The following is a 23,933-nucleotide window of genomic DNA, read 5'->3' as shown; positions in this document are numbered from 1 at the left end:
GGCCGACGCACCACTGCCCTTGAATCCCAGATGACGGAGGTGCAGAAAAAATTGACTGATATGGAGGGGCGTCTGAGAAGGAATAACATTCGGTTTGTGGGCTTGCCTGAAAAGGAGGAGGGTGATGCACCTGAGCGGTTTTTGGAGAAGTGGCTTACAGATTTCTTTGGGACGGATGCTTTTACAGTACGTCACACTACGCGGTGGAACGAGCACATAGAATCCCTATGCGGCCATTACCGCCGGGGGCTCCTCCCCGTACATTTATAGCTAAATTCCTCCACTTCAAGGATCGGGACATGGTTCTCACCCTGGCACGCACCAAAGGCCCACTTAAATGGAATGGTACCCGGATCTCTGTGTTTCCTGATTTTGCGGTCGACGTCCAGAAGGAGAGAGCCCAATTCCTTCCAATTAAGAGACGTCTCCGGGAGCTCAATCTCCCTTATGCTATGCTCTTTCCCTCAAAGTTGCGGGTGGTCGCAGGAGGAGAGACTAAATTCCTTTTGACCCCGCGGGAGGCGGCGGCGTGGCTTGTCCGGCAGTTCCCGGCAGGGCGCGCTCTGGCAAATGACTGAATGTCGCAGCTGCCCGCTGACTGGGCTGCGATTTATGTTATTAAGTATTTGTGTATACAGCTATTGCATTAATGTTTGTTGAATTTTTTCTACTAGGGGGTCGATACAGCCTTTATTGGTAGTATACTAAATGTTGCACTTGATATCGGGTCCCTGCGTGTTCGGGGGTTGGGTGCTTATTTGGCCCTGGGGGTTTAGGTTATGGTGGGGGAGCAATGCCTGCCCTTGACCGCTGTATTTTTTGTCCTCTTTACTAGTTGTTTAGTTGTTGGGAGGTTTTTTGGGATTAGGTATGCCACAGTTCGGGCCGGTATACAGGGTGGGGGGTTGTATGGGGGGGAAGGAAGGATTTAATGGGTTGCTGTTTTATAAGCATTGTTGTTGCGACATGTTTAGAGAAATTTTTCGCAGGTGGTTACTTTTCTGACTCTTTCAAATACCTTCAATGTTGTGGGCACATTTAGCACTTAGTGCTACTATGTATTATGGCATCACTTATTCTAAAAATGTTATCCTGGAATGTGCGGCGCCTTAATGATAAAATTAAAAGGGCCCTGGTGCTTCGGCCGATTAGGCAGTACTCCGCAGATGTTATTTGTCTTATGGAGACGCACCTGGAGGGAGCCAAAGTTCTATCTATTAAAAAGCCATGGATTGGGTGGCTATACCACTCCACTCATACCTCCCATTCCAGAGGCGTCTCCATCCTGATCCGCAGATCTGTCCCGTTTGTTTTGGGCCAGGCCCAGGTGGATCAGTGGGGAAGATATATTTTTCTTAAATGTCAGATAAATTCCATGTCTTTATTATTGTTAGCTATTTACATTCCTCCACCGTACTCCCCGGGGGTTCTACGCAAGGCTGCTGATTTTATGTCCCTTTACCCCAACATTCCCACTGTCTGCATTAGGGGCTTTAATAATGTCATGGATCTTAGAGTGGATAGATTCAGCACCAATGCTACTGTGCCTCGTCCACGTCCGGGTAACTTTGCTCTGTGGAGGGTATGGGTTTGGTGGACGTCTGGAGGGTGCGGCATCCAGCTGCTCAACAGTTCTCCTGCTTCTCCCCTACTTACTCCTCCTTTTATAGGATTGATATGGCCCTGGTCACCCCCTGTTTAATTCCCAAAATTGTTGATATCCAGTATGCAACTAGAGGTATCTCTGACCACTCACCAGTACTGTTGAATCTGGATACTGGGGGTACCCGGGGACAGTTATTTTGGAAATTTAACTCATTCTGGCTTTCACAGATGGGCACTGGAGCGGAGCTTGAGCTTGCTTGGCGGGAGTTCTTGGAGCTAAACGGGGGTACTGCTGGCCCAGCAATCCTCTGGGACGCATTTAAAGCATTTATACGTGGTTCCTTAATTAGACGGGTTGCTACTTTAAAAAATGGCTACAAACGCCAAGAAATGGAACTTGAAGCATCCTGTAGGTCCCTAGAAATACAATATTTGCAAGATGGATTGGTTGCCTCCAAGGACGCATGGTTACTTGCGCAGTCCAAATGGAGGACTTCAACCCTCTGAGGAAACGACCAGCGTTGTCGGTCGAGAAACGCGTCAGGGCTCAAACAATCCAAGCACTCGTTAGCCATACGAGCTATTTGTTACATACCTCCAATCTCTGCCGGAATTTATTGAACAGCCCCGTAGCCACCTGCATTTGGTCCCGCTTGCCATACGGGAACCGTGGCTACTATATGATCCATTTGGAGTTTGCAGTGCTCAAGACATCAAGAGCACCATTGATCCATTTGTGTGGGGGCGGCAGTGGATGCAATACCTTGCCATACTGATCCGGCAGGAGAACGAGAAGTCGAGTCGCCAGAAAGAGTACTTAGCGTCCGGCTTACGGTCAGTGCCGTTGGGACATATGAGGAAGCGGTAAGCAAAGTAGCTCCGGTTACCGGTCACAGAGTGAGAGAGTGACGGACGGAGCAACTATACCTCAATTTAAATAGAGTATGATACCCTCACTGAAACGGCACAATTATTAGCAAGAAGAGAAGTGCTACACAGATCAAAGTGAATCATTCAGTTTGGAACTTTCTCTTAAAGTGCCATACAAATAGTTCCATATCAATGAGACTGATGGATTACTGTTTTCAGTAAAAATCACATACCGGTCTAAATGTCCCAAGTGTACTCTAGATGGGGGCACCTTTTGGCACATGATTTGGTCCTGTAGGATAGTTAATGCCTTATGGCAGGATGTACTCAAGATTATGGTTTCCACTGGTATACCTGTTGATGTGCTGACCCCCCCTGTGTGCGTGCTGGCGGTGGTGGATGAGGAGTTGCTGGATGCTCCCTCCAGACGTTACGTTATCAACCTGTGTGTTCTTGCACAGGTTTCTATAGCCCGGTCATGGATGGCACCTGATGGCCCAGATATTGACTCATGGATTGCTTTAGTGAATACTACAGTGGCGCATGAAAGATTTGTCTATGTGTCCAGGAAAGCCATTACTAAATACTATGCAATATGGGATAGATGGTTGTTATCACCATATGTTGGGGGTGCCTGCATTACAATATCTGCGGATGCAAGTTTAGCTTCAACATAATCACCCCGAAGCTACCTGATGAGGCTAGGAAATTGTACTGCTTGCACAATATTGTTATTTACTATATAGCTCACCCGAGGCACTACTTCCTGTATTTGATATGGTTGTATACAGCGGTTCTGGAAAGCTGTCCATTTTTATTTTTCTTGTGTGTGTGTGTATGTATATATATATATATATATATATATAGGTGTGTGTGTATGTATGTATATATATATATATATATATATATATATGCGTGAAGTGGCATGTCTGCCGGGTTTAATATCAGATGCCAACCGATTATAACTACATGTCTGTGTGCGATATGCTATATGTTGCTTGATACTATTGCCGACAGCAATGCTTTAGGTTTATGTTGTATTTTTGTTTTGTAATCTAAACAAAAAAAAGAAAAAACTCTCAATAAAATTTGTTGAATTAAAAAAAAAAAAAAAAGCCAACCCACCAACGTTAGAATCAGTGCACATGAAGAGTATGTCCAGGGCTGGTCTTATTTTGCACAAAATGTTTTTTGCAGGCGCTTTGCTGCACAGGCGTTCGCACTTCTGCAAAGCGAAAATACACTCCCCAATGGGCAGCGACAATGCGTTTGTATGGCTGCTAAAAACTGCTAGCGAGCGATCAACTCGGAATGACCACCTTAGTCTATACAATGATTTCTTTAATAGACATACTTTTCTCTCTGAAAATGCACCAACATTGTAGTGCTAACTCAAAGTCCACTTGGTACAGCAACAAATGATACACAGTAGATATAGCAATGTCCATATGCAAGGTACTGTACCTTGCAACAGAAGATAGTCAATGCCAGTTTTCTGTGTGCAACCCTTGGCAATGAGTCAGGCTTTCTAGCAAGCAAGATTCCATTGATAAACAGTGAGAGTGGACCAATCCCACACCAGTATCCACAGAGCTTATAATATAAATTATCCAATGGTCATTGGTTCTTTATCATTGTACTTCTTATCAGGAAACACCTCAATTTATGCATACACTTTCTTTTTAGGTGCTACCCTTATGCTTATAGTCAAAAGAGAAGATGTAAAAAAAAAAGCATCTTTTTGGGTGCACTCTGGAACCAAATAATATATTAAAACCTTTTTATTGGTATGCTTTAAAGTTAATAAATGTCAGAGATGGTGAAATATGAAAATGAGTGTGATAGAAAAAACTGTGTAAGAATAAAACTATTTAAAATCTCCGCTGTTATACTTTTACTGTAAACACTATATTGTTACTCTCTAAGAGGCTATATTGCCTTGGTTCTGTGAAGTCTGTGCCTCATTAAGTTACACTTGTATCACCTTACAATGAAGTTTTTGCAACAAAATCTATATTTTAAATATGATACTATGGGGTCTATTCTATAAGAGTCGGAAGCTGCCGTCTTGTCGGAAAGACGGCAGCTACTGACGGATTTAGGTCGGAAGGGGTTCCGACCTTTTCAATAGGGGCTAATTTTTTCCAACAAGTTGGGAATTCCCGACTTGTTGGAAAACACGTGGATCGGCGGAATAGCCGCCGATCCGGGTGCTTCCGTCAGAAATGGGGCCAAATCTGACAGGTTTTGGCCCCCTTTCCGACAAACTCAATCTTACTTGAAAACAAGTCTGATTGAATTGAGGAGACGGGGAGCGGTGCGGCGGGCTACGGGGATGAGAGGAACGTTGACAGGCCATCCCCTGGCCAGGCACCTCTCTCCCTGCAGCACCTCCACCCGCCTCTGCACACATCACCCCTGCTGCCGCAGACACTGGCAGCTCCCTCTGCCATTGTCCAGCTCACCCCCACCGCCATCCAGCTCACGCCTGCCGCCCGCTGCCGTTAATACCCCCGCCAGCCGCCGCCATCTGCACCGCCGCTGTCAGCACACCCGGCAGGACAGGACCCCGGGTACGGCCAAATCTGACAGTCGGATTTGGCCATCCATTGAATAGCCCTTGTCAGATCCCTTCCGACAAATGAATGTCGGAATGAATCCGACACTTATTGAATACACCCCTAAGCCTGGGTGTATTCAAGAACTGTCAGATCTATTCTGACATGCATTTGTCAGAATGGATCCGACAAGGACTATTCAATGGTCGGCCAAATCCAACTGTCGGATTTGAGCCCGAGTCCACGTCCTTTCCGACAAGTCGGGAATTCCTGACTTGTTGGAAAAAAAATGCATTTTTTGAATAGGTCAGATCCCCTTCCGACCGAAATCTGTCGGAAGCTGCCATCTCTCCGACAAGACGGCAGCTTCCGACAGTTATTGAATACACTCCTAAGTCTGTGCTGGATTCTATCTTATAAATGGAGTTTCTTACTCCTGTAATGCAGCATGACAAAAGAAAATGGTGTCCTTTCTTATGTGTGACCCGACTTGTTGGAAAACACGTGGATCGGCGGAATGCCCTACCCCATGCCCCCTCTGCCCCCTGGATTTGAATGGTGCCCCCATGGAGCATGCTTTATTTAGTTTATTTTTAGGCCATACCCATTCCAGTACCAGAGCCTGGCATGGTTCTCTACAGCCCTGGTGAGCACACATGCACACACAATTGCAGAGTCTGTTTTTTGTGCATACTACCTATGACATACTACATGCAGGGGAGGCCCCCTTGCAAGAGGATAGAACTCTTTGTCTTAAATGTTAAATGCCCCAGGCCCCAAAAGTATCTTTTAGAATGTGTCAGTGAGTAATGAATACACCCGTGGTCCTGCTAGCTGACCTGGAAAATGTGAACTGTTTCGGGTCCTGAGACTGAGTTTGAGAATGACTGCTGTGCTTACTACAGATTCTAAGACTAAGCAGCCCCATCTACCTATGGCTCCGTTAATATATTTCCATGGAACTTGTATTCTGACTCTGTGGAGGGATTGGTCGATGACTCCAAACTAGAAACCTTGGATAAATGTAGAGGTCCACCTAAGACTTTTTGTGGGCCCCATATATCTATTGTGCTCTCTTCTGTCTGTGATTCTTTAGTAGCCCAGCACAATTTAATTGCCCGTCAAGAAGCTCTTACCCTGCCCACCTGTGTATTGTCCATGAAAGCTCTGGCTGTGATTCTCCCACATGTTCACCTCAAAACTTAGATCTCTAGTGGCATTATCCATTTTAATCATTTGATGTCTGTTGACTCCTAAAAATATTTTTGTGAATGGTGGTTTCTCCCTCATTTTGATTTTTTTTTTTAAATCCATCATTGGTACACAGATTAGACTAGGACAACTAATCATTTTCAGATTACTGTCAACCCCATTTCTGTCTCTGCATGCTAATAATTGCAAAAGTGGTGGTATCTTTTTTTTTTATACACTTTGCTCCTTTCCTTGGCTATTGATCCTATACTGGATCTCCAAAGGTCCTTTTCTGTAGCCCAAATAATCCTTATTTACTGTAGATGATAAATAAAATGGCTACATGCATTTACCATTCTGAAATGCAAATTAAGATGTTATACCATCAATATCTTACCCCTGTGAGGCTTCATTCTATGGGGTCCTTCCGAGTTGATCGCACGTAGCAACTTTTTGCTGCCCATGCGATCAACTATGGTAGTTGGGATATTTGCATAGCAAGGCTGCGATCACTTGTGCTGCCCTGCTATGCAAAAAAAGTTTTGTGTAGAAGTAGACCAGGGTATGAGTTACTTACCCTGTGCGATCGTTCCAGCGATGCAGGTCCCGGAATTTACGTCAGATATCCGCCCTCCAAACGCCTGGACACGCCTGCGTTCGCTAAACCACTCTCAGAAAACCGTTAGTTGACACCCTGGAACGACTCCCTCCTGTCAATCTTCTTGCGAACGCCGCTGCGAACGCTTTTGTTGTTAGATTCATCACCGGCCAATGACGCGCCTGTGCAATGCGGCCACTGCACATGCGCAGAACAGAGCCATTTGCACCACTGCGACAAACAGCAGCATGCAAACGGGTCAGAATGACCCCCTACGTACCAAACTCAGTATACCCTGTGCTGTATGAATACATAGCTCTGTAAAAAGTCACAATAGTTATGTATTTTGAATAAATTAAAAGACTCTTTTAGGAGGATATGTTTTCATTAGCTAATAAGTTCTCATCTGTGACCTCTCTCACCCCAGAATTAGCCCTGCTACACCTTTATCCTTCTGTTTTCTAAGCATGACAGATATGTTCTGTGTCACATCCTTATCGCAGTGGCCAAGGTCCAGGCTAAGGTAAATTTTCACTTTTAAATGGATGCAGTATGTATTCTGTAATCCACCCTAATGACACTGGGGTATATGCATGCAGTAGTGACAAGAGTGGAGAAGTTGTCCATGGCAACCAGTGTTGAGGTTACATTTATAAAGTGCATTCTATAAAATTATACATAGCAGCTGATTGGTTGCCATGGGCAACTACTTCTCCACACTTTTCACTTTATGAATAGACTCCACTATTTTTTAACACACTGCCTGAACACACAACATTGGGGGTCATTCTGACTCGTTCGCACGCTGCTGTTTGTCACAGCGGTGCGAACAGGTCAGGACTGCGTCTGCACGGCGCACGCGCATCATTGCCCAGCTACAGCCATCGCCGGGCAATGACCAGAAGAAGAAAGTGATCCTAGCGCGATCGCAAGAAGATTGACAGCGGGGAGGCGTTCTTGGGCGGATGCTCACCGTTTTCTGGAAGTGGTGAGCCCAACGCCGGCATGTCCAGGTGTTTGGAGGGCGGATGTCTGACGTCAATTCCGGGACCTTCATCGCTGAATCCATCGCACAGGGTAAGTAACTGCAGGGCTAGTCTTGTTTTACACAAAACTTTTTTTAGCATAGCAGGTCTGCACAAGCGATCGTAGCCCTGCTATGCTAAAATACACTCCCCCACAGGTGGCGTCAAGTTGATCGCATGAGCAGCAAAAAGTTGCTACGTGCGATCAACTCAGAATGACACACCTAGTGGCTCACAGCACTCCTAGTAATGGCACCCTAATTATTTTATCTTTAACACAGTCCCTGAATACGCATCAGTTAGATTTAAATTTTTAATAGCACAATGCTCCTCTAACAGAGTGCTCACAGTGCTGCAGCCCACAGTCTTCAGTGCCTTTATGGATTTTTTTTATGACACAGTGCCTCTTTCATTTAACACAGTGCTCCTAATTACTTTTTTTTTAAAACGTCACGGTGCCTCTTTGCTGGCTTTCAGTTAACACCATGCTCTAGTCTGACTACTGATGGCGTTTAGTGCCTGACAGTGCTGCAGCTCACAGTCCCACAGCCTCTCCCTCTGGTCTCCTGTGTAATATGGCTCCCGATCATTAAGAAGGGACTTTAATATGTAATCCAAAATACGCAAGATCTGACGCTGGGAATATTACAGTTTGTCTCGTTTTGGGATCCGAACATCGTAGGAAGACCCATGTCTGGGTTCAGTGCAACTCTGAGCCCATAAGTTTGGGTATGTTCTGTTTCCATGGAAACCAAACTACACATCTCTAATCATAATTCAGTGGTTTGATGCTTCAATCTGCTGGTGATTTGCAGCGGTTTCAAAAACACAACAAAATCAGTAAATATACTTCTTGGACTTTAATACTGTATATCCATTAGCCAAAATGGCTTTCATCTACTATAACACCTCTGAACTTGTTATCATTTTCTCTGAATAGACTGTGAATTTTCTACTACTGTATGGACATATTATTTTTACTCATATTAGGGTTTTTTTAATTACCGGTACAGATGTTGACTTACTACTATATAGATATGTAAGAATGTGAGTATAGAACAAACTATATAACTATAACACACCGAAAATTAAATTATGTTTATTTTTTGGTGTTTATTCTAATATTTATATAATGTAAAGTTTTGTGAAGGTGACATGTCCGCCTTAAGTGCAGCAGAGTGGTTTTACATGCACATAACTGGTTCACGTCTAGATAAGCCTGCTGTGATTAGAGATGAGCGGGTTCGGATGTAACACCAGAATTAACGCCAGTTCGGTTTTATTTAGATTTTTCTTATTGGCTATCCAAAACACGTGACGTCCGTGAGCCAATAAGATGCCGTTTTGAGAACCGAGTAAATCCGAGTAAGAACGAGTAAAACCGAACCCGCTCATCTCTAGTTGTGATATGCATGGAAACTGAAACTGGGCAGAGATCTGTCCTCATACTCTGCGGCTTTATTCGTGCTGAACAGCCTTTCCCGACGCGCCACATCTGCACCAAGAGGGGGTTTTTCACTCAAAATGTGCATTCTGTAAATCTGTTTGCACAAATAAAACAACTGGAAGCAACAAAACTACTGTTAGTTTACAGTGATCTATTTTCTGTGCAACATTTGTACATTTGTGTGTGAATTTACCATGTGCTACCATGCAGCAACTGTAGCTTTTACTCATGTTCCGTTCTGCCTCATCTGCAACTTTGTATGTGTTTAAAACTAAGGGGTCTATGTGCTAAGCCTTGGAGAGAGATAAAGTGGATGGAGATAAACTACCAGTCAATCAGCTCCTAACTGCCATGAAACATGACAGCTAAGAGCTGATTGGTTGGTACTTTACCTCAATGCACTTTATCAATATCCAGGGCTTAGTAGATAGACCCCTAATTGCTGGGCAGCCCATCTACTGTAGCAGCATTTGAGTGGTGTTTCGCTTTATCTGCGATGCAAATAAAACACAAAATGTAAATAAAATGATGGTAACATACACTACACCTCTTGCAGCGACTCAGTTGTCCCGGGTGTCTCACACCGTATGGTGTATTGAGGCACGGTGTATGAGGACACATCTGTAGATGCTCATCTTTCAAAATGTGATTTAAATGGCAAGGCCAAATCTCTATTACAGTGCCAAAAGTATAAATAAATACAGTACAGGGTTCATAAGAGTTGATTTTAAGATAAATAATTATTTTCAACATAATTGTTACATTACTTTCATTCAGTGATCCTTAATTACAGTAACTTGGATAGGTGTAAAAATATTAATAACCACACATTAATAATCATCCATTAGCTTTAGTGCTGTAATCCCAAATATGTTTCCAGAGATCTCACGATACCTGTGTGTCTGAAAATCTGTTTGTTTATTCAGGAATTCCGTGTGGCACAGCCCCAGATGTTCAAAATGCATTTGTTAAAGAACGGAACAGAGTCTACGTGCATGGTGAAAGTGCAGTCTACCAGTGTAAAGATGGTTTTACCTTTATACCGTCTGGGAGCAGCTCAGCAGAATGCATAGAAGGACAATGGAAAAATGATCCAACTTGTTTTGGTGAGTATTTTATGTAATGACAGGAAATAGAATTTTTACACATACATCAAAAATTATTAAAAATCTACCAAAAATGTTTAAAAATCAACATAATACATAATAATTCCCTTTATATTTTTCCCTATTCTGTGAATTCTACCTATCATTTTTTATCCTTCTGGATTTCTACTTTTTTCTTTATTTTACTCTTACCACAAAACATAATTAATTGATACCACCTAAATGAGGCACATTTTTAAATGCAGTACAAGGTGGCTTTTAGCTGAATACTGAAGCAACAGTATAACACAATAATTGTTGCACTGCTCTAATGGCAGCATCTCTGTAAAATGTACTTGACCAGTTTCTGGCTTGGATATGAATGGCCTCCTGGAGCGCTGCTGTGATAGGGGCTCACTAAGAGGCAATGGCACAAAGCTGACTTGACCTGACCAATTACTTTAGGGGATGTGACCAGCCACCAGAGGGGCAGAAAGGCAAAGTTTCAGTCTACCTCCTGCAGTACTTAAATATAATGGACATTATTCTGCGTAAGACTTATTTGTGAAGATAGATGCATCTCTCATTTTTAAGCTGCCTGTGCATACTGTACATCTGAATCGCACAAATGTGTGTGAAGTCACATGTAGACATGTGCATGTCACAACTTGTGCAAAAAGGAGTCCAACGTGAAATAGACATTACTGGGTGGCAAGTATCCAGATGCATGGAGCGGCTATTTCTGATGGGAGTGTCATGAGCATGTATATAAGCTCAGTGATATTCTGAGTAGTGCATACGGGTAAGAGATGCCTGTTTCCAGGCAAATCTCTTACATTGGCATGGGGCTGATGTAGATGCCTACATTAATGATGAAAGCCTCATCTGTGATCTCTAAAACAATGACTTACTTCTGCTGATTTTTTCATTAACATATGAAAGTAAGTGCAATACTGCAGCCACATGGAAAAGCAGAAACCTCTTACTCAGAATCAGGCCCAATTATCTCTTACCTCTTCTTGGCAAGTTGCCTGCAGTCCAGATGTTCTGGATATTGATGTCTGATCAACACTCCAGTGTTGTCCAGGGGCAATGGCAGTATGGAGATTTCCACAAACTTCTCCCTCACATGCACCTCTGCCCACCACTTCACATACCCTCTCTATAGCCTATTACCTGAATGCCCTTCTGTGTGCCCCATATCTGCTAGAAGGCAATCTTTTGTCAGTCAGTGCCAGCCAGCCTGCTCTCTTGGATCTCCCCCTGTCCCTTCCTCTCACCATAGCAACAGCGAGGGGGTGATCCTAATAGGACTGCCCACCTGCAGCTCTATAGAGACAATCTTCTTGGAGCCAAAGCTCATAGGGTTCAGGGCAGCTACAGCTACCCAAACTTCTCCCCCTGTCACAGGTACTGGCTGTGATCGGTGATCAGAAAAGTCTACCAGCTTGAGCTCACTGCAACCTCACTTCTCCCACAGATCGCTGTGGGAGAAGCATGCCGCCACCCTCTTACAGAGCCAGAAGACTTCAGTGGCGAGGGAGTCACCGGTCCCCTGGCAAGCATGGAGCCGGTGTGAAGATGGTGGCAACAGGGCAGGGAGTGCAGTACTAACTGCGCTTTGGGGCTCAACGGTACATTGCGCGGTGCTGTGAGGGGCGCCCTGAGCCAGCGCCTACACCCCACACTGGTCAGAAGCCTGTCAGGGACCCCAGATCACTGCCAGCAGATATTCCTCAGGCCAGTATAAAGAACCAGAGAGCGGAAAGCAGCGCCATGGAACGGGGCGGAACCTCTCAGAGCAAACTCAGAAGCATTCAGCACCATTTTTCCTGCTCGCAGAGACGCTGACAGGGATAGCTGTTCCTCCTCATCAACTCCAGCTATCTTGTACGGTACAAGGGGGTTGTAGAAGGGGGGGAGGCGGTGTATGTACTGTGTAACCTATTAAGGTGCACAGTAAGCGCTGGATAGTGGTTTTCCTATATCTGAAAAGCGATGTGTGTGGGTTGGCTCCAATCTCTGTGACTCTCTTGGCATTCTTGGGGGGAAACTCTGTCTACCTTTTTCCTGTGTGTGTGTGGAGTGTTTGTTGTCCCCAACTGGCCATGTCTAGGGACTCTGTGTCATATGCTGCAGAGGTTATGTTCTCTCAGGATGACCCCATTCCATATAATCAGGATTGCAGTGTTTTAGCACAGATTCCTGCTAAGGAGCCTGAGTGGTTAGCCTCTCTCAAGGGTATGGTCTCTCAGGTTTCTACTAGGGTAGCGCAAACTGAGACAGCAACTCAGGTTTTACAAAACTCTATGGCTGTATGGTCCGGTTCTGTTCCAGCGCCCACTAGCATACACTCTCAAAAACGTGCTCTTGCCCAGATTATGCAAGATGACACGGATACCGATTCTGCCATGGCAGGCAGTGAGGGTGGTGTGCTGAGGGGAGCGGCATCTCTTGCAAAAGGGGTGCAGTTTATGAATGAAGCCATTAGAGATGTGTTGAATATTATTGACGCAACACCTGAGCAGGTTGAGGAGGCTTACTTCACGGATAATAAGAAGGCCTCGCTAACCTTCCCTGCGTCTAAAGATTTAAAAGCTATATTTGAGAAATCCTATGAAAACCCGGAGAAAAAAATACAGATCCCCAGAAAGGTTCTGGTTGCTTTTCCCTTTCCTGAGGAGGATAGAAAGAAATAAGAAAATCCACCCATAGTTGACGCATCTGTTTCCAGACAGTCAAAGAAGGTGGTTTTCCCTGTTCTGGGATGTAACACGTTAAAAGAACCGGCTGATCGCAAAATTGACACTACGCTCAAATCCATATACACAGCTTCAGTGGCGATATTGCGACCTACTATTGCCTGTGCATGGATCTCAAACTATTGTAAAGTGGTCAGGCACGTTACTTGAGATATCGGATTCAATGGATAAAAGTGACGTTGAATTGATTTTACGTAACATACAGGATTCTGCAGGATTTATGGTGGAATCCATGAAAGACTTGGGTTCGATTGTTGCAGGGATATCTTCCATGTCTGTCTTGGCTCGCAGAGGACTCTGGATACACCAATGGTCTGCCGACGAGGAATCCAGGACAGGTGTGGAGAACCTACCATACACACGTCAGGCTCCCTTTGGGGAAGCATTGGATGCGTGGATTTCCACGGCAACTGCGGGTAAGTCACCTTTTATTCCCTCAGCTCCACCTTCTATGAAGAAACCTTTTTCTTCATTCCCATCACAGTCCTTTCGGACAGCAAAAACAAAAAAGTCCAAGCCTTCTAACACCTTCTTTAGAGGAGGTCGTGCAAAATCCAAAAAACCTGCTACTGCAGGTTCCCAAGACCAGAAGTCTGATTCTGGTACATCAAAATCCTCAGCATGATGGTGGACCGCATGGCCTGGAGGAAGGGCCAGTGAAGGCGAGGTTCAGATGGTTCAGCCATGTGTGGGTGTCGTCCGGCCTGGACCCCTGGGTGCCGGAGATTGTGTCCCAGGAGTACAGGCTGGAGTTTCAAGAACTCCCGCCTCACCGATTCTTCAAATCAGGCTTACCAGCTTTACTGGCAGACAGGGCTGTCCTACAGGAAGCCATCCAAAAATTGGATAAGTCAAAGGTCATTGTCCCAGTTCCACCTCATATGCAAAACAAGGGTTACTATTCAAACCTTTTTGTGGTTCCAAAACTGGATGGTTCGTTCAGGCCAATTTTGAATTTGAAAAGGTTGAACCCCTATCCGAGGGAGTTAAAATTCAAAATGGAGTCTTAAATAGCGGTGATCGCAGGTCTGGAGGAGTTCCTGGTATCCCTGGATATCAAGGATGCATACCTCCACATTCCAGATCGAGCCATTCAAGTGCAGTCAGACAATGTAACAACAGTGGCTTATATAAATCGACAGGGCAGAACGAAGAGCAGAGCTGATCCTCTGGGCGGAAAAACACGCGTCGGCAATCTTCATTCCGGGAGTAGACAACTGGGAAGCGGACTTCCTTAGCAGACACGATCTTCATCCAGGAGAGTGGAGACTCCACCTGGAGGTGTTCACGGAGGTAACAGATCTTTGGGGTGTACCTCAAATAGACATGATGGCCTCTCGTCTCAACAAAAAGCTTCAGCGGTATTGTTTCAGGTCGAGGGATCTGCAAGCCGTTGCGGTGGATGCCCTAGTGACTCCATGGGTGTTCCAGTTGGTGTACGTGTTTACTCCACTTCCACTCATTCGAAGAGTTCTAAAACTCATAAGGAGAACAAGAGTTCAGACGATCCTCATTGCTACGGAATGGCCAAGAAGGGCTTAGGTACGCAGATCTTCTGGATCTACTTCTAGAAGAGCCGAGGTCTCTTCCTCTTTGGGAGGACCTGCTGCAGCAGGGGCCATTCACTTATCAAGACTTACCACGGCTATGTTTGACAGCATGGAGGTTGAGCGCCAGATATTAGCTCGGAAGGGCATTCCGAACATGGTTATTCCTACCCTGATACAGGTTAGAAAAGGAGTAACGTCTAAACATTACCATTGTATTTGGAAAAAATATGTACCTTGGTGTGAGTCCAAGAAGTTTCCTACGGTGAAGTTTCAACTGGGATGGTTTCTCCTCTTCCTGCAAGCAGGTGTGGATATGTGCCTGAGGTTGGGATCCGTAAAGGTCCAGATTTCGGCCCTATCCATTTTCTTCCAGAAACAGTTGGCTTCCCTCCCGGAGGTTCAGAACTTTTTGAAAGGGGTTCTGCACATCCCGCCTCCCTTTGTGCCGCCTACAGCACCATGGGATCTTAACGTGATGCTGCAGTTTTTCCATTAGGATTGGTTCGAGCCTCTACAGGAGGTTGAGGTCAAGTTTCTCACATGGAAGGATGTCACTTTGTTGACCTTAGCTTCTGCTAGACGTGTGTCAGTGCTGGGGGCTTTGTCTTGTAAGAGCCCCTTCTTGATCTTCCACGAAGATAGAGCTGAGCTCCGGACACGTCAGCAGTTCCTTCTGAAGGTTGTGTCGGCATTTCATATTAACCAATCTATTGTGGTGCCAGCTACTGACTCCTCAATTTCATCAAAGTCCTTGGATGTTGTAAAGGCTCTGAAAATCCATGTGAAGAGGACTACTCGTCACAGAAAATCGGACTCTCTGTTTGTCCAGTATGCTCCCAAGAAACTTGGGTGTTCTGCTTCTAAGCAGATGATCTCTCACTGGATCAGGTTCACTATCCAGCATGCGTATTCTACGGTGGGATTGCCGTGTTCTATGTCAGTTAAGGCCCACTCTACTCGTAAGGTGTGTTCTTCCTGGGTGGCTGCCCGGGGTGTCTCGGCTTTACAGATTTGCTGAGCGGCTACTTGGTCGGGGTCGAACACGTTTGCAAAGTTCTACAAGTTCAATACCTTGGCCGCTGATGACCTGAAGTTTGGTCAATCAGTTCTGCAGGAGCCTCCACACTCTCCCTCCCATTCTGTGAGCTTTGGTACATCCCCATGGTACTAATGTGGACCCCAGCATCCTCTAGGATGTAAGAGAAAATAGGATTTTAATTACCTACCAGTAAATCCTTTTCTCATAGTCCGTAGAGGATGCTGGGCAGTGCTTCGTGATCCTGCAGTGGTTACTTAGTTCAGTACTGCTTAGTTCTTGGTTTAGTACTGTTTTGTTACTTGGTTAAGTAATCTTGTCCAGCCGTTGCTGATGTTTCAAGCTAGTTAGCTTGGTTTGCCTTGTTTGTGTGAGCTGGTGTGAATCTCGCCACTATCTGTGTAAAATCCTTCTCTCAAAGTTGTCCATCTCCTCGGGCACAGTTTCTAGACTGAGTCTGGTAGGAAGGGCATAGAGGGAGGAACCAGCCCACACTCTAAAACTCTTAAAGTGCCAATGGCTCCTGGTGATACTAATGTGGGCCCCAGCATCCTCTGCGGGCTACGAGAAAAGGATTTACTGGTAGGTAATTAAAATCCTATTTTTCCCTCAAAATTCTACACACAATACCCCATAATGATAATGTGAAAAAAGTTTTTTTTTTTAGCTTTTTGGAAATGTATTAAAAGTGAAAAACTAAGAAATCACATGTACATAAGTATTCACAGCCTTTGCTCAACTCAGTACTTTGTTGATGCAGCTTTGGCAGCAATTACACCCTCAAGACTTTATGAATATGATGCCACAAGCTTGGCACAACTATCTTTGGGCAGTTTCGCCCATTCCTCTTTGCAGCTCCTTTCAAGCTCCATCAAGTTGGATGGGAAGCGTTGGTGCACAGACAATTTCATATCTCTCCAGAGATGTTCAATCGGATTCAAGTCTGGGTTCTGGCTGGGCCACTCAAGGACATTCACAGAGTAGTACTGAAGCCACTCATTTGATATCTTGAATGTGTGTTTAAGGTCCTTGTCCAGCTGAAAGATGAACCGTCTCCCCAGTCTTTGGTCAAGAGCACTCCGGAGCAGGTTTTCGTCCAGGATGTCTCTGTACATTGCTGCATTCATCTTTCCCTCTATCCTGACTAGTCTCCCAGTTCCTGCCACAGAAAAACATCCCCACAGCATGATGCTGCAACCACCATGCTTCACTGTAGGGATGGTATTGGCCTGGTGATGAGCGGTGCCTGGTTTCCTCCAAATATGACGCCTGCAAAGAGTTCAATCTTTGTCTCAATAGCCCAGAAAATTTTGTTTGTCATGGTCTGAGAGTCCTCCAGGCGGACTGCTATGTGCTTTTTTACTAAGAAATGGCTTCCGTCTGGCCACTCTACCATACAGGCCTGATGAATTGCTGCAGAGATGGTTGTCCTTCTGGAAGGTTCTTCTCTCTTCACAGAGGAATGCTGTAGCTCTGACATTGGGCTCTTGGTCACCTCCCTGAATTGGGTCTTTCTCCCCCCGATCGCTCAGTTTAGATGGCCGTTGTCACTGACCTAGATTGAGGGTGTTGTGAACTCGGGGATTCTTCCGATGGTTGGGAAGAGGAACCACAACTGTGCCGGAACAGGGGTGACCTGATATAGGATTTCCTCATACATGACTCTGACAGTAAGGTTTGGTGAAATATTGAAGAGCTTTATTGCAGGAAATAACAACTCAAAGTCATATAGCATAAAGGGAACTTATGAGGGAATGTCCAGGCCCATTGAAGGGTTTGTGAGCAATGTTAAAGATACTGGTGACTGAAGAAATTGTGAGCGATGTTTAAAAGACACTGATGATTTGAAGAACTTGTAAATGGTGGTTAAAGATACAGATGACTTAAAGAACTTGAGAACGGAGATTAAGACGCTGGTGATTTTAAGAACTTAAGTGCAGTGGTTTAAGACGCTGATGATTTGTAAAACTTGAGAACGGTGACTGAGACGCTGATGATTTGAAGAACTTGAGAACGGTGACTGAGACGCTGTGATTTGAAGAACTTAAGTGCAGTGGTTTAAGACGCTGATGATTTGTAGAACTTGAGAACGGTGACTGAGATGCTGATGATTTGAAGAACTTAAGTGCAGTGGTTTAAGACGCTGATGATTTGTAGAACTTGAGAACGGTGACTAAGACGCTGTTGATTTGAAGAACTTGAGTGCAGAGGTTTAAGACGCTCATGATTTGCAGAACTTGAAAACGGTGCTTAGGGCCCGCAGCCCACGTTGATTCCTAGGAGCACTGGTGACTGGACCGCAGAGAGACACACCAGCCGCTGGGAATGCTGGAACCTATGCAGCGAACTGGCACCTGGAAATGCCGGAGACACTGGAGTACAGCTTCAGAGATTCTCGCCGGGAACAAGAGCGCTGGCATCCACTTCAGGGGAAAGACGATACTCAGGCGCCGAGGCTCTGTCCGGCGTCTGCCATTGAATCTCCCGCCACCGCTGGATTGGCGGAACAGTCTGATGACGTCACCTGCTCCCCGCCCACGTGATGGCGGGTGTCATGGCGGCACCCCTACCCGGAGAACCGCCGGGAGCCACGCCAGCCAGACGCCGGAGCCCGTGGCCCACCGAAGGCGGAGGCCGCAACACAGACCAGCAGGCATGCAGGGGTAAGCGCAGCGAACGCCGCCTCTGGCGTGTGACAGCCATCCAGCTCTAGGAAGAGTCCTGGTGGTTCCGAACTTCTACCATTTACAAATGATGGAGGCCACTGTGCTCATTGGGACCTTCAAAGCAGCAGATATTTTTCTGTAACCTTTCCCAGATTTGTGCCTCGAGACAATCCTGTCTCGGAGTTCTACAGACAATTCCTTTTACTTCATGCTTGGTTTATGCTCAGACGTGCTCTGTCAAGTATGGGACCTTATATAGACAGGTGTGTGCCTTTTCAAATCATGTCCAATCAACTGAATTTACCACAGGTGGACTCCAATTAAGCTGTAGGAACATCTCAAGGATGATCAGTGGAAACAGGGTGCACCTGAGCTAAATTTTGAGATCCATGGCAAAGGCTGTGAATACTTATGTACATGTGATTTCTTAATTTTTTATTTTTAATAAATTTGCAAAAAAAAAACAAAACTTTTTTCACATTGTCCTTATGGGGTATTGGCTCTCATTCCGAGTTGTTCGCTCGTTAGCTGCTTTTGGCAGCATTGCACACGCTAAGCCGCCGCCCTCTGGGAGTGAATCTTAGCTTTGCAGAATAGCGAACGAAAGATTAGCAAAATAGCGAAAATAAATTTCTTAGCAGTTTCTGAGTAGCTCCAGACCTACTCACAAATAGCCATCAGTTCAGGCCGTTTCGTTCCTGGTTTGACATCACACACACGCCCAGCGTCCGGCCAACCACTCCCCCGTTTCTCCATACACTCCCGCGTTTTTCCCTGACACGCCTGCGTTTTTCCGCACACTCCCAGAAAACGGGCGGTTTCCGCCCAGAAACACCCACTTCCTGTCAATCACACTACGATCACTTCAACGATGAAAAATCTTCGTTCTGGCGTGAGTAAGTCTACTAAGTTTTGAGCAAAATAACTTAGCGCATGCACACTGCGTACCATGCACATGCGCATTTTTGCCTTAATCGCTCCATTGCGAAAATCGGCAATGAGCGAACAACTCGGAATGACCCCCATTGTGTAGAATTTTGAGGGGAAAATTAATTTATTCCATTTTGGAATAAGGCTGTAACATAACAAAATGTGGAAAAAGTGAAGCGCTGTGAATACTCTCCAGATGCACAATACGTGTGCATATATAAACATCAGGGACGTAACTAGATGTGTGCCGATGGTGCCTTGCCCACAGCGCACATGCACTGAAGTCGCACCATCGACAGCACGGCCGTAGCCACTGTCAAAGTGTCAGTACACTCACTGTCCAGCACTGCCGCCTGTCCCCGCCGGCCACCGACTCATAAAGGACTGTGAGCGCGGCATTCACCCCCCACTTCACTGCTGTGATCTTAGGTCTCCGAGTCCTGCCCCACCAGCGCCTGCCTCCTGCTGCCGTCAGCACCTGCCTCCCGCCGCCTCTACAGGGGACTCAGGAGCACTGTTGAAGCTGCCAGCTCCTCTCCCATTGACAGCCTGCCATGGATGCCGGGTCACAGGTGAGGGTGAGTATAACTCTCTCTCCCCCTCTCTCCCATAAAAGGGGTACATAAAATGGGCCTGCCATAGTGTGTGAAAAAGGGGGACTGCCTGCCACTAATGTGTAAAAAAGGGGACTTTTTTTACATAATGTATAAAAAAGGGGACTGCCTGCCAGTAATGTGTAAAAAAGGGGGACTGCCTGCCATAATGTGTAAAAAAAAAGAAGTGGGACTGCCTGCCATAATGTTTAAAAAAAGGGGACTGCCTGCCAGTAATGTGTAAGAAAGGGGTACTTTCTTACATAATGTGTAAAAAAAAAAAGTGAGACTGCCTGCCATAATGTGTAAAAAAGGGAGACTGCCTGCCAGTAATGTATAAAAAAGGGGGACTTTTTTACATAATGTGTAAAAAAGGGGGCTGCCTGCCATAATGTGTAAAAAAGGGGTACTGCCTGCCAGTAATGTATAAAAAGGGGGACTTTTTTTTACATAATGTGTAAAAAAAAAAGGGGGACTGCCTGCCATGATGTGCAAAAAGGTGTACAGCCTGCCATAATGTGTAAAAAAGGGGGACTGTCTCCCAGTAATGTGTAAAAAAGGGGGACAAAAAAGGGGGACTGCCTGCCAATAATGTGTCAGAAAGGGGGAATCTGCCTACCTACTGTGTAGAAAGGGTGACTCTGTCTTCTTAATGTGTAAAAAGGGGGACTCTGCTACTGTAATGTGGAAGAGGGGGACTCTACCTATCGTGCTGTGTAAAAGTGAGCTCTGCCTACCGTAATGTGTAAAAGTGAGCTCTGCCTGCTGTAATTTGTAAAAGAGAGCTCTACCTGCCTAATGTGTAAAAGGGGGACTCTGCCTGCCGTCGGTCTCCTGACCACCGGTCACATGAATACTTATACTCTCTCTCCAAATACTGCCGTATTTTTCTCCTCCTCTTTGCTTCCAATCTACTTATAGTAACTGGTAACTTATGTACAGCCACCTACTGTACTGTGTCTCACTGTATCTCCTCTCACTCCTTCTTGACTCTCTGCAATACAGCTTCCAGCAACATTTCATACGCAAGGTACTTTTGCCAGAAAAAAAAGAAAAAAAAGAAATAATGACATGAAATTCTGAAAACATGTATTCATTGTGTTTTCACTTTTTTTTTTATAATTTAAGATACATCTTGTGGACCTGCACCAAATGTAGACAATGCTGATCTGTTACGTGGGAAAGACAGATATGTATCTGGTGAAAGAGCATCATATAAATGTAAATCTGGTTATTCTCTGGGACAATCTATGCAAGCTGAAGCACTTTGTAGCAATGGAGAATGGAAAGATAAGCCAGTGTGCGGAAGTAAGCCAATCGCATTCATTTCTAAAATGTTTTACTTGTTTAATTTTATTTAATTTTTAAGTGAAGTGTATAGTCTAATTAACAACGCTCACTGTTGAATGGACTTTACTGCACTCTTCAACTCGTGTACGGTGTAGAGGTAGCTGAGAGTTTCTATAAAATGGAAAGAATAATGTAAGATTCAGCTGAAATGTCCATGTGCCACCAACATTTTAAAGAGTTTGCTTAAATATATAGAGTTCTGGTAGCCCCAAATTACATTGGGGGTCATTCCGAGTTGATCGCTCGTTATTTTTTTCTCGCAACGGAGCGATTAGTCGCTAATGCGCATGCGCAATGTCCGCAGTGCGACTGTGCCAAGTAAATTTGCTATGCAGTTAGGTAATTTACTCACGTTTTTTTCATCGTTCTGGCGATCAAAATGTGATTGACAGGAAGTGGGTGTTTCTGGGCGGAAACAGGCCGTTTTATGGGAGTGTGCGAAAAAACGCTACCGTTTCCGGAAAAAACGCGGGAGTGGCTGGAGAAACGGAGTAGTGTCTGGGCGAACGCTGGGTGTGTTTGTGACGTCAAACCAGGAACTAAACGGACTGAACTGATCGCAGATGCCGAGTAAGTCTGGAGCTACTCAGAAACTGCTAAGAAGTGTCTATTCGCAATTTTGAGAATCGTTCGCTCGCAATTTTGATAAGCTAAGATTCACTCCCAGTAGGCGGTGGCTTAGCGTGTGCAATGCTGCTAAAAGCAACTTGCGAGCAATCAACTCGGAATGAGGGCCATTGTGTTGCATATTCTGAGTGTGAAGATATGGATTCTCTGATCACTCAGGTAAACTGTTTAATAAAATGGCAAATGCCCTTTATTGTAAATATACACACACAGGGGGTAATTCAGACCTGATCGCTAGGATGCGTTTTCTCCCAGCCTTCGATCAGCTCCAAACTGCGCTTGCATATGCACCGCAATGCACAGGCGCAACAGACTGTAGCAATTGGGGGTCGATGCATAGTGGCAGGATGGTGCGAAAAAAGCGATCGCAATGTGACTGACAGGAAGAGGGTGTTTGTGGGCGGCAACTGACCATTTTCAGGGAGTGTCTGGAAAAACGCAGGCATGTCCAAGTGTCTGACATCAATTCCGGTCCCACACAGGGTGAAGTGATCACAGTGGCTAAGTAAGTCTGGTCTGCGCAGAGACTGCACAAAATCAGTTTGTGCTGCACTACTACACATGCGTTTGCACACTTGCACAGCTAAAATACATTCCCTCAGTGGGCAGCGACTATCTCATCGCAGGGTTACAAAAATCGCTGCCCTGCGATCAAGTCTAAATTAGGCCCACAGTACACAATAACGTTAACAGTTGTAAGCCAGGATGGTATCTTACTTACTAAGTCCCCACAGTAGTATGTGATTACAAATGCATGCGATCTCCTGATGTTGCATGCTGGCAGTAACTCTGTATCCCCTGGCCTGGGATACCAGCTCACTCAGCGCCGTTTGCCATGAATTCTCGCCACTGATGGCACCGCAATGTCAGCGCCTGCACTTCTGAAGTACATCTACTCTCTGACCTTCTGTGCAGATCTCTCTCTCACCAGTTGAGCTCACTGCTCTTTTTATACCGTACCCTGTCTATTCATAACACAAACAGGTCAGTTAGGAGGTCACAGAGGAGTGGAGTTGAGGTGTCTGGGCTCCTGTACACAATGGGGTTTACTACTTAAAGCCAGTACACACTAGAGAGATTTGTGCTGAGTGATCTGTCACAGACCGCTCAGCACACATCTCTCCCCCCGCTCAGCATGTGTGCTGAGCGAGGAAGGGGGGCTGATGGGAGGGCCGCTCATTTCACCCAGCGGGTGAAATGAGCAATGTGCTAGATTGTGCCTGCATGCAGGCCAATCTAGCACCGGCGATTGCTTAGATTTTAAGCACGGATCTCTCAGTGTGTACCCCCCTTAAACCTACTCATACTAATCACATCTGATTGTGCAGCTAGGGGACTAATACACTTGTGAGATAATCGGCGCTAACCTTCGATTTCGACCACATCTGTGAGAGAAATCGAAGGATTGTATGCACATTTTAGGTACCTTTCAACGCGATGCTTGTCGAATCTCACATCTCTTATGTGCTGCACTTAATATTTATCGAATTGCAGTGTGATCGGCTGCATGTGTTTTTTTTTTAAAACATGCTATATATCGCACTGCGATGTGCGATGGGCACCTGCCGGGAGCAGATGGAGGCCGCTCCCACTCAGCGGTGATGTGCTGAGCGAGGGGGGACAACGAGCCTGCATGCAGACCAATCTAGCAATGCGCGAGCTCGCTGGGGGGCATATACACGCAGATCCGTGCTTAAAATCTAAGCAATCTAGTCAGATTGTTTAAATTTTAAGCATTGATCTCTCCGTGTGTACCCAGGGATGTGTGTAATGCCAATTGCCAGGGCTTCAGTAGTTCCTGCACCTTTAGGACTGGAGAGGGCATGTTGAAGGAAGCTGAGTGTGAGGAACAGCGTGTAGTGTTAGTCCGATCCGTAATACAGCTGCATGCTTATTGCTGCACGGCACATCCTCCAGCCCGCACTCCTCACCTCCAGGTAAGCTGCCAGCCCATTAACAACTTCCGCTCGCTTCCCCGCCCACTTCTCATCATAATACTGCGCTATACTATTGCCCCCCTGGAGCTCCACCTCCTCCCCG

General features: G+C 45.6%; 1 protein-coding gene across 4 annotated transcripts in view; it reads left to right on the top strand.

Annotated features, from left to right (window-relative positions):
• The window catches only part of LOC134957934 (complement factor H-like), a 498,750-nt gene that overhangs the window by 143,826 nt on the left and 330,991 nt on the right, over positions 1-23,933 (top strand). For all 4 annotated transcript variants that reach the window (XM_063940184.1, XM_063940186.1, XM_063940185.1 and 1 more), the window contains exons 5-6: positions 10,221-10,400; positions 21,045-21,224. In XM_063940184.1, coding sequence (XP_063796254.1) covers positions 10,221-10,400; positions 21,045-21,224 — 360 coding nt within the window. The remainder of the gene's footprint in view (positions 1-10,220; positions 10,401-21,044; positions 21,225-23,933) is intronic.

This window comes from Pseudophryne corroboree, chromosome 9 (assembly GCF_028390025.1).
Source record: "Pseudophryne corroboree isolate aPseCor3 chromosome 9, aPseCor3.hap2, whole genome shotgun sequence".
NCBI classification, from domain to species: Eukaryota; Metazoa; Chordata; class Amphibia; order Anura; family Myobatrachidae; genus Pseudophryne; species Pseudophryne corroboree.
The sequence above is the reverse complement of the archived record's forward strand: the minus strand, read 5'-3'. Positions and strand labels throughout refer to the sequence as shown.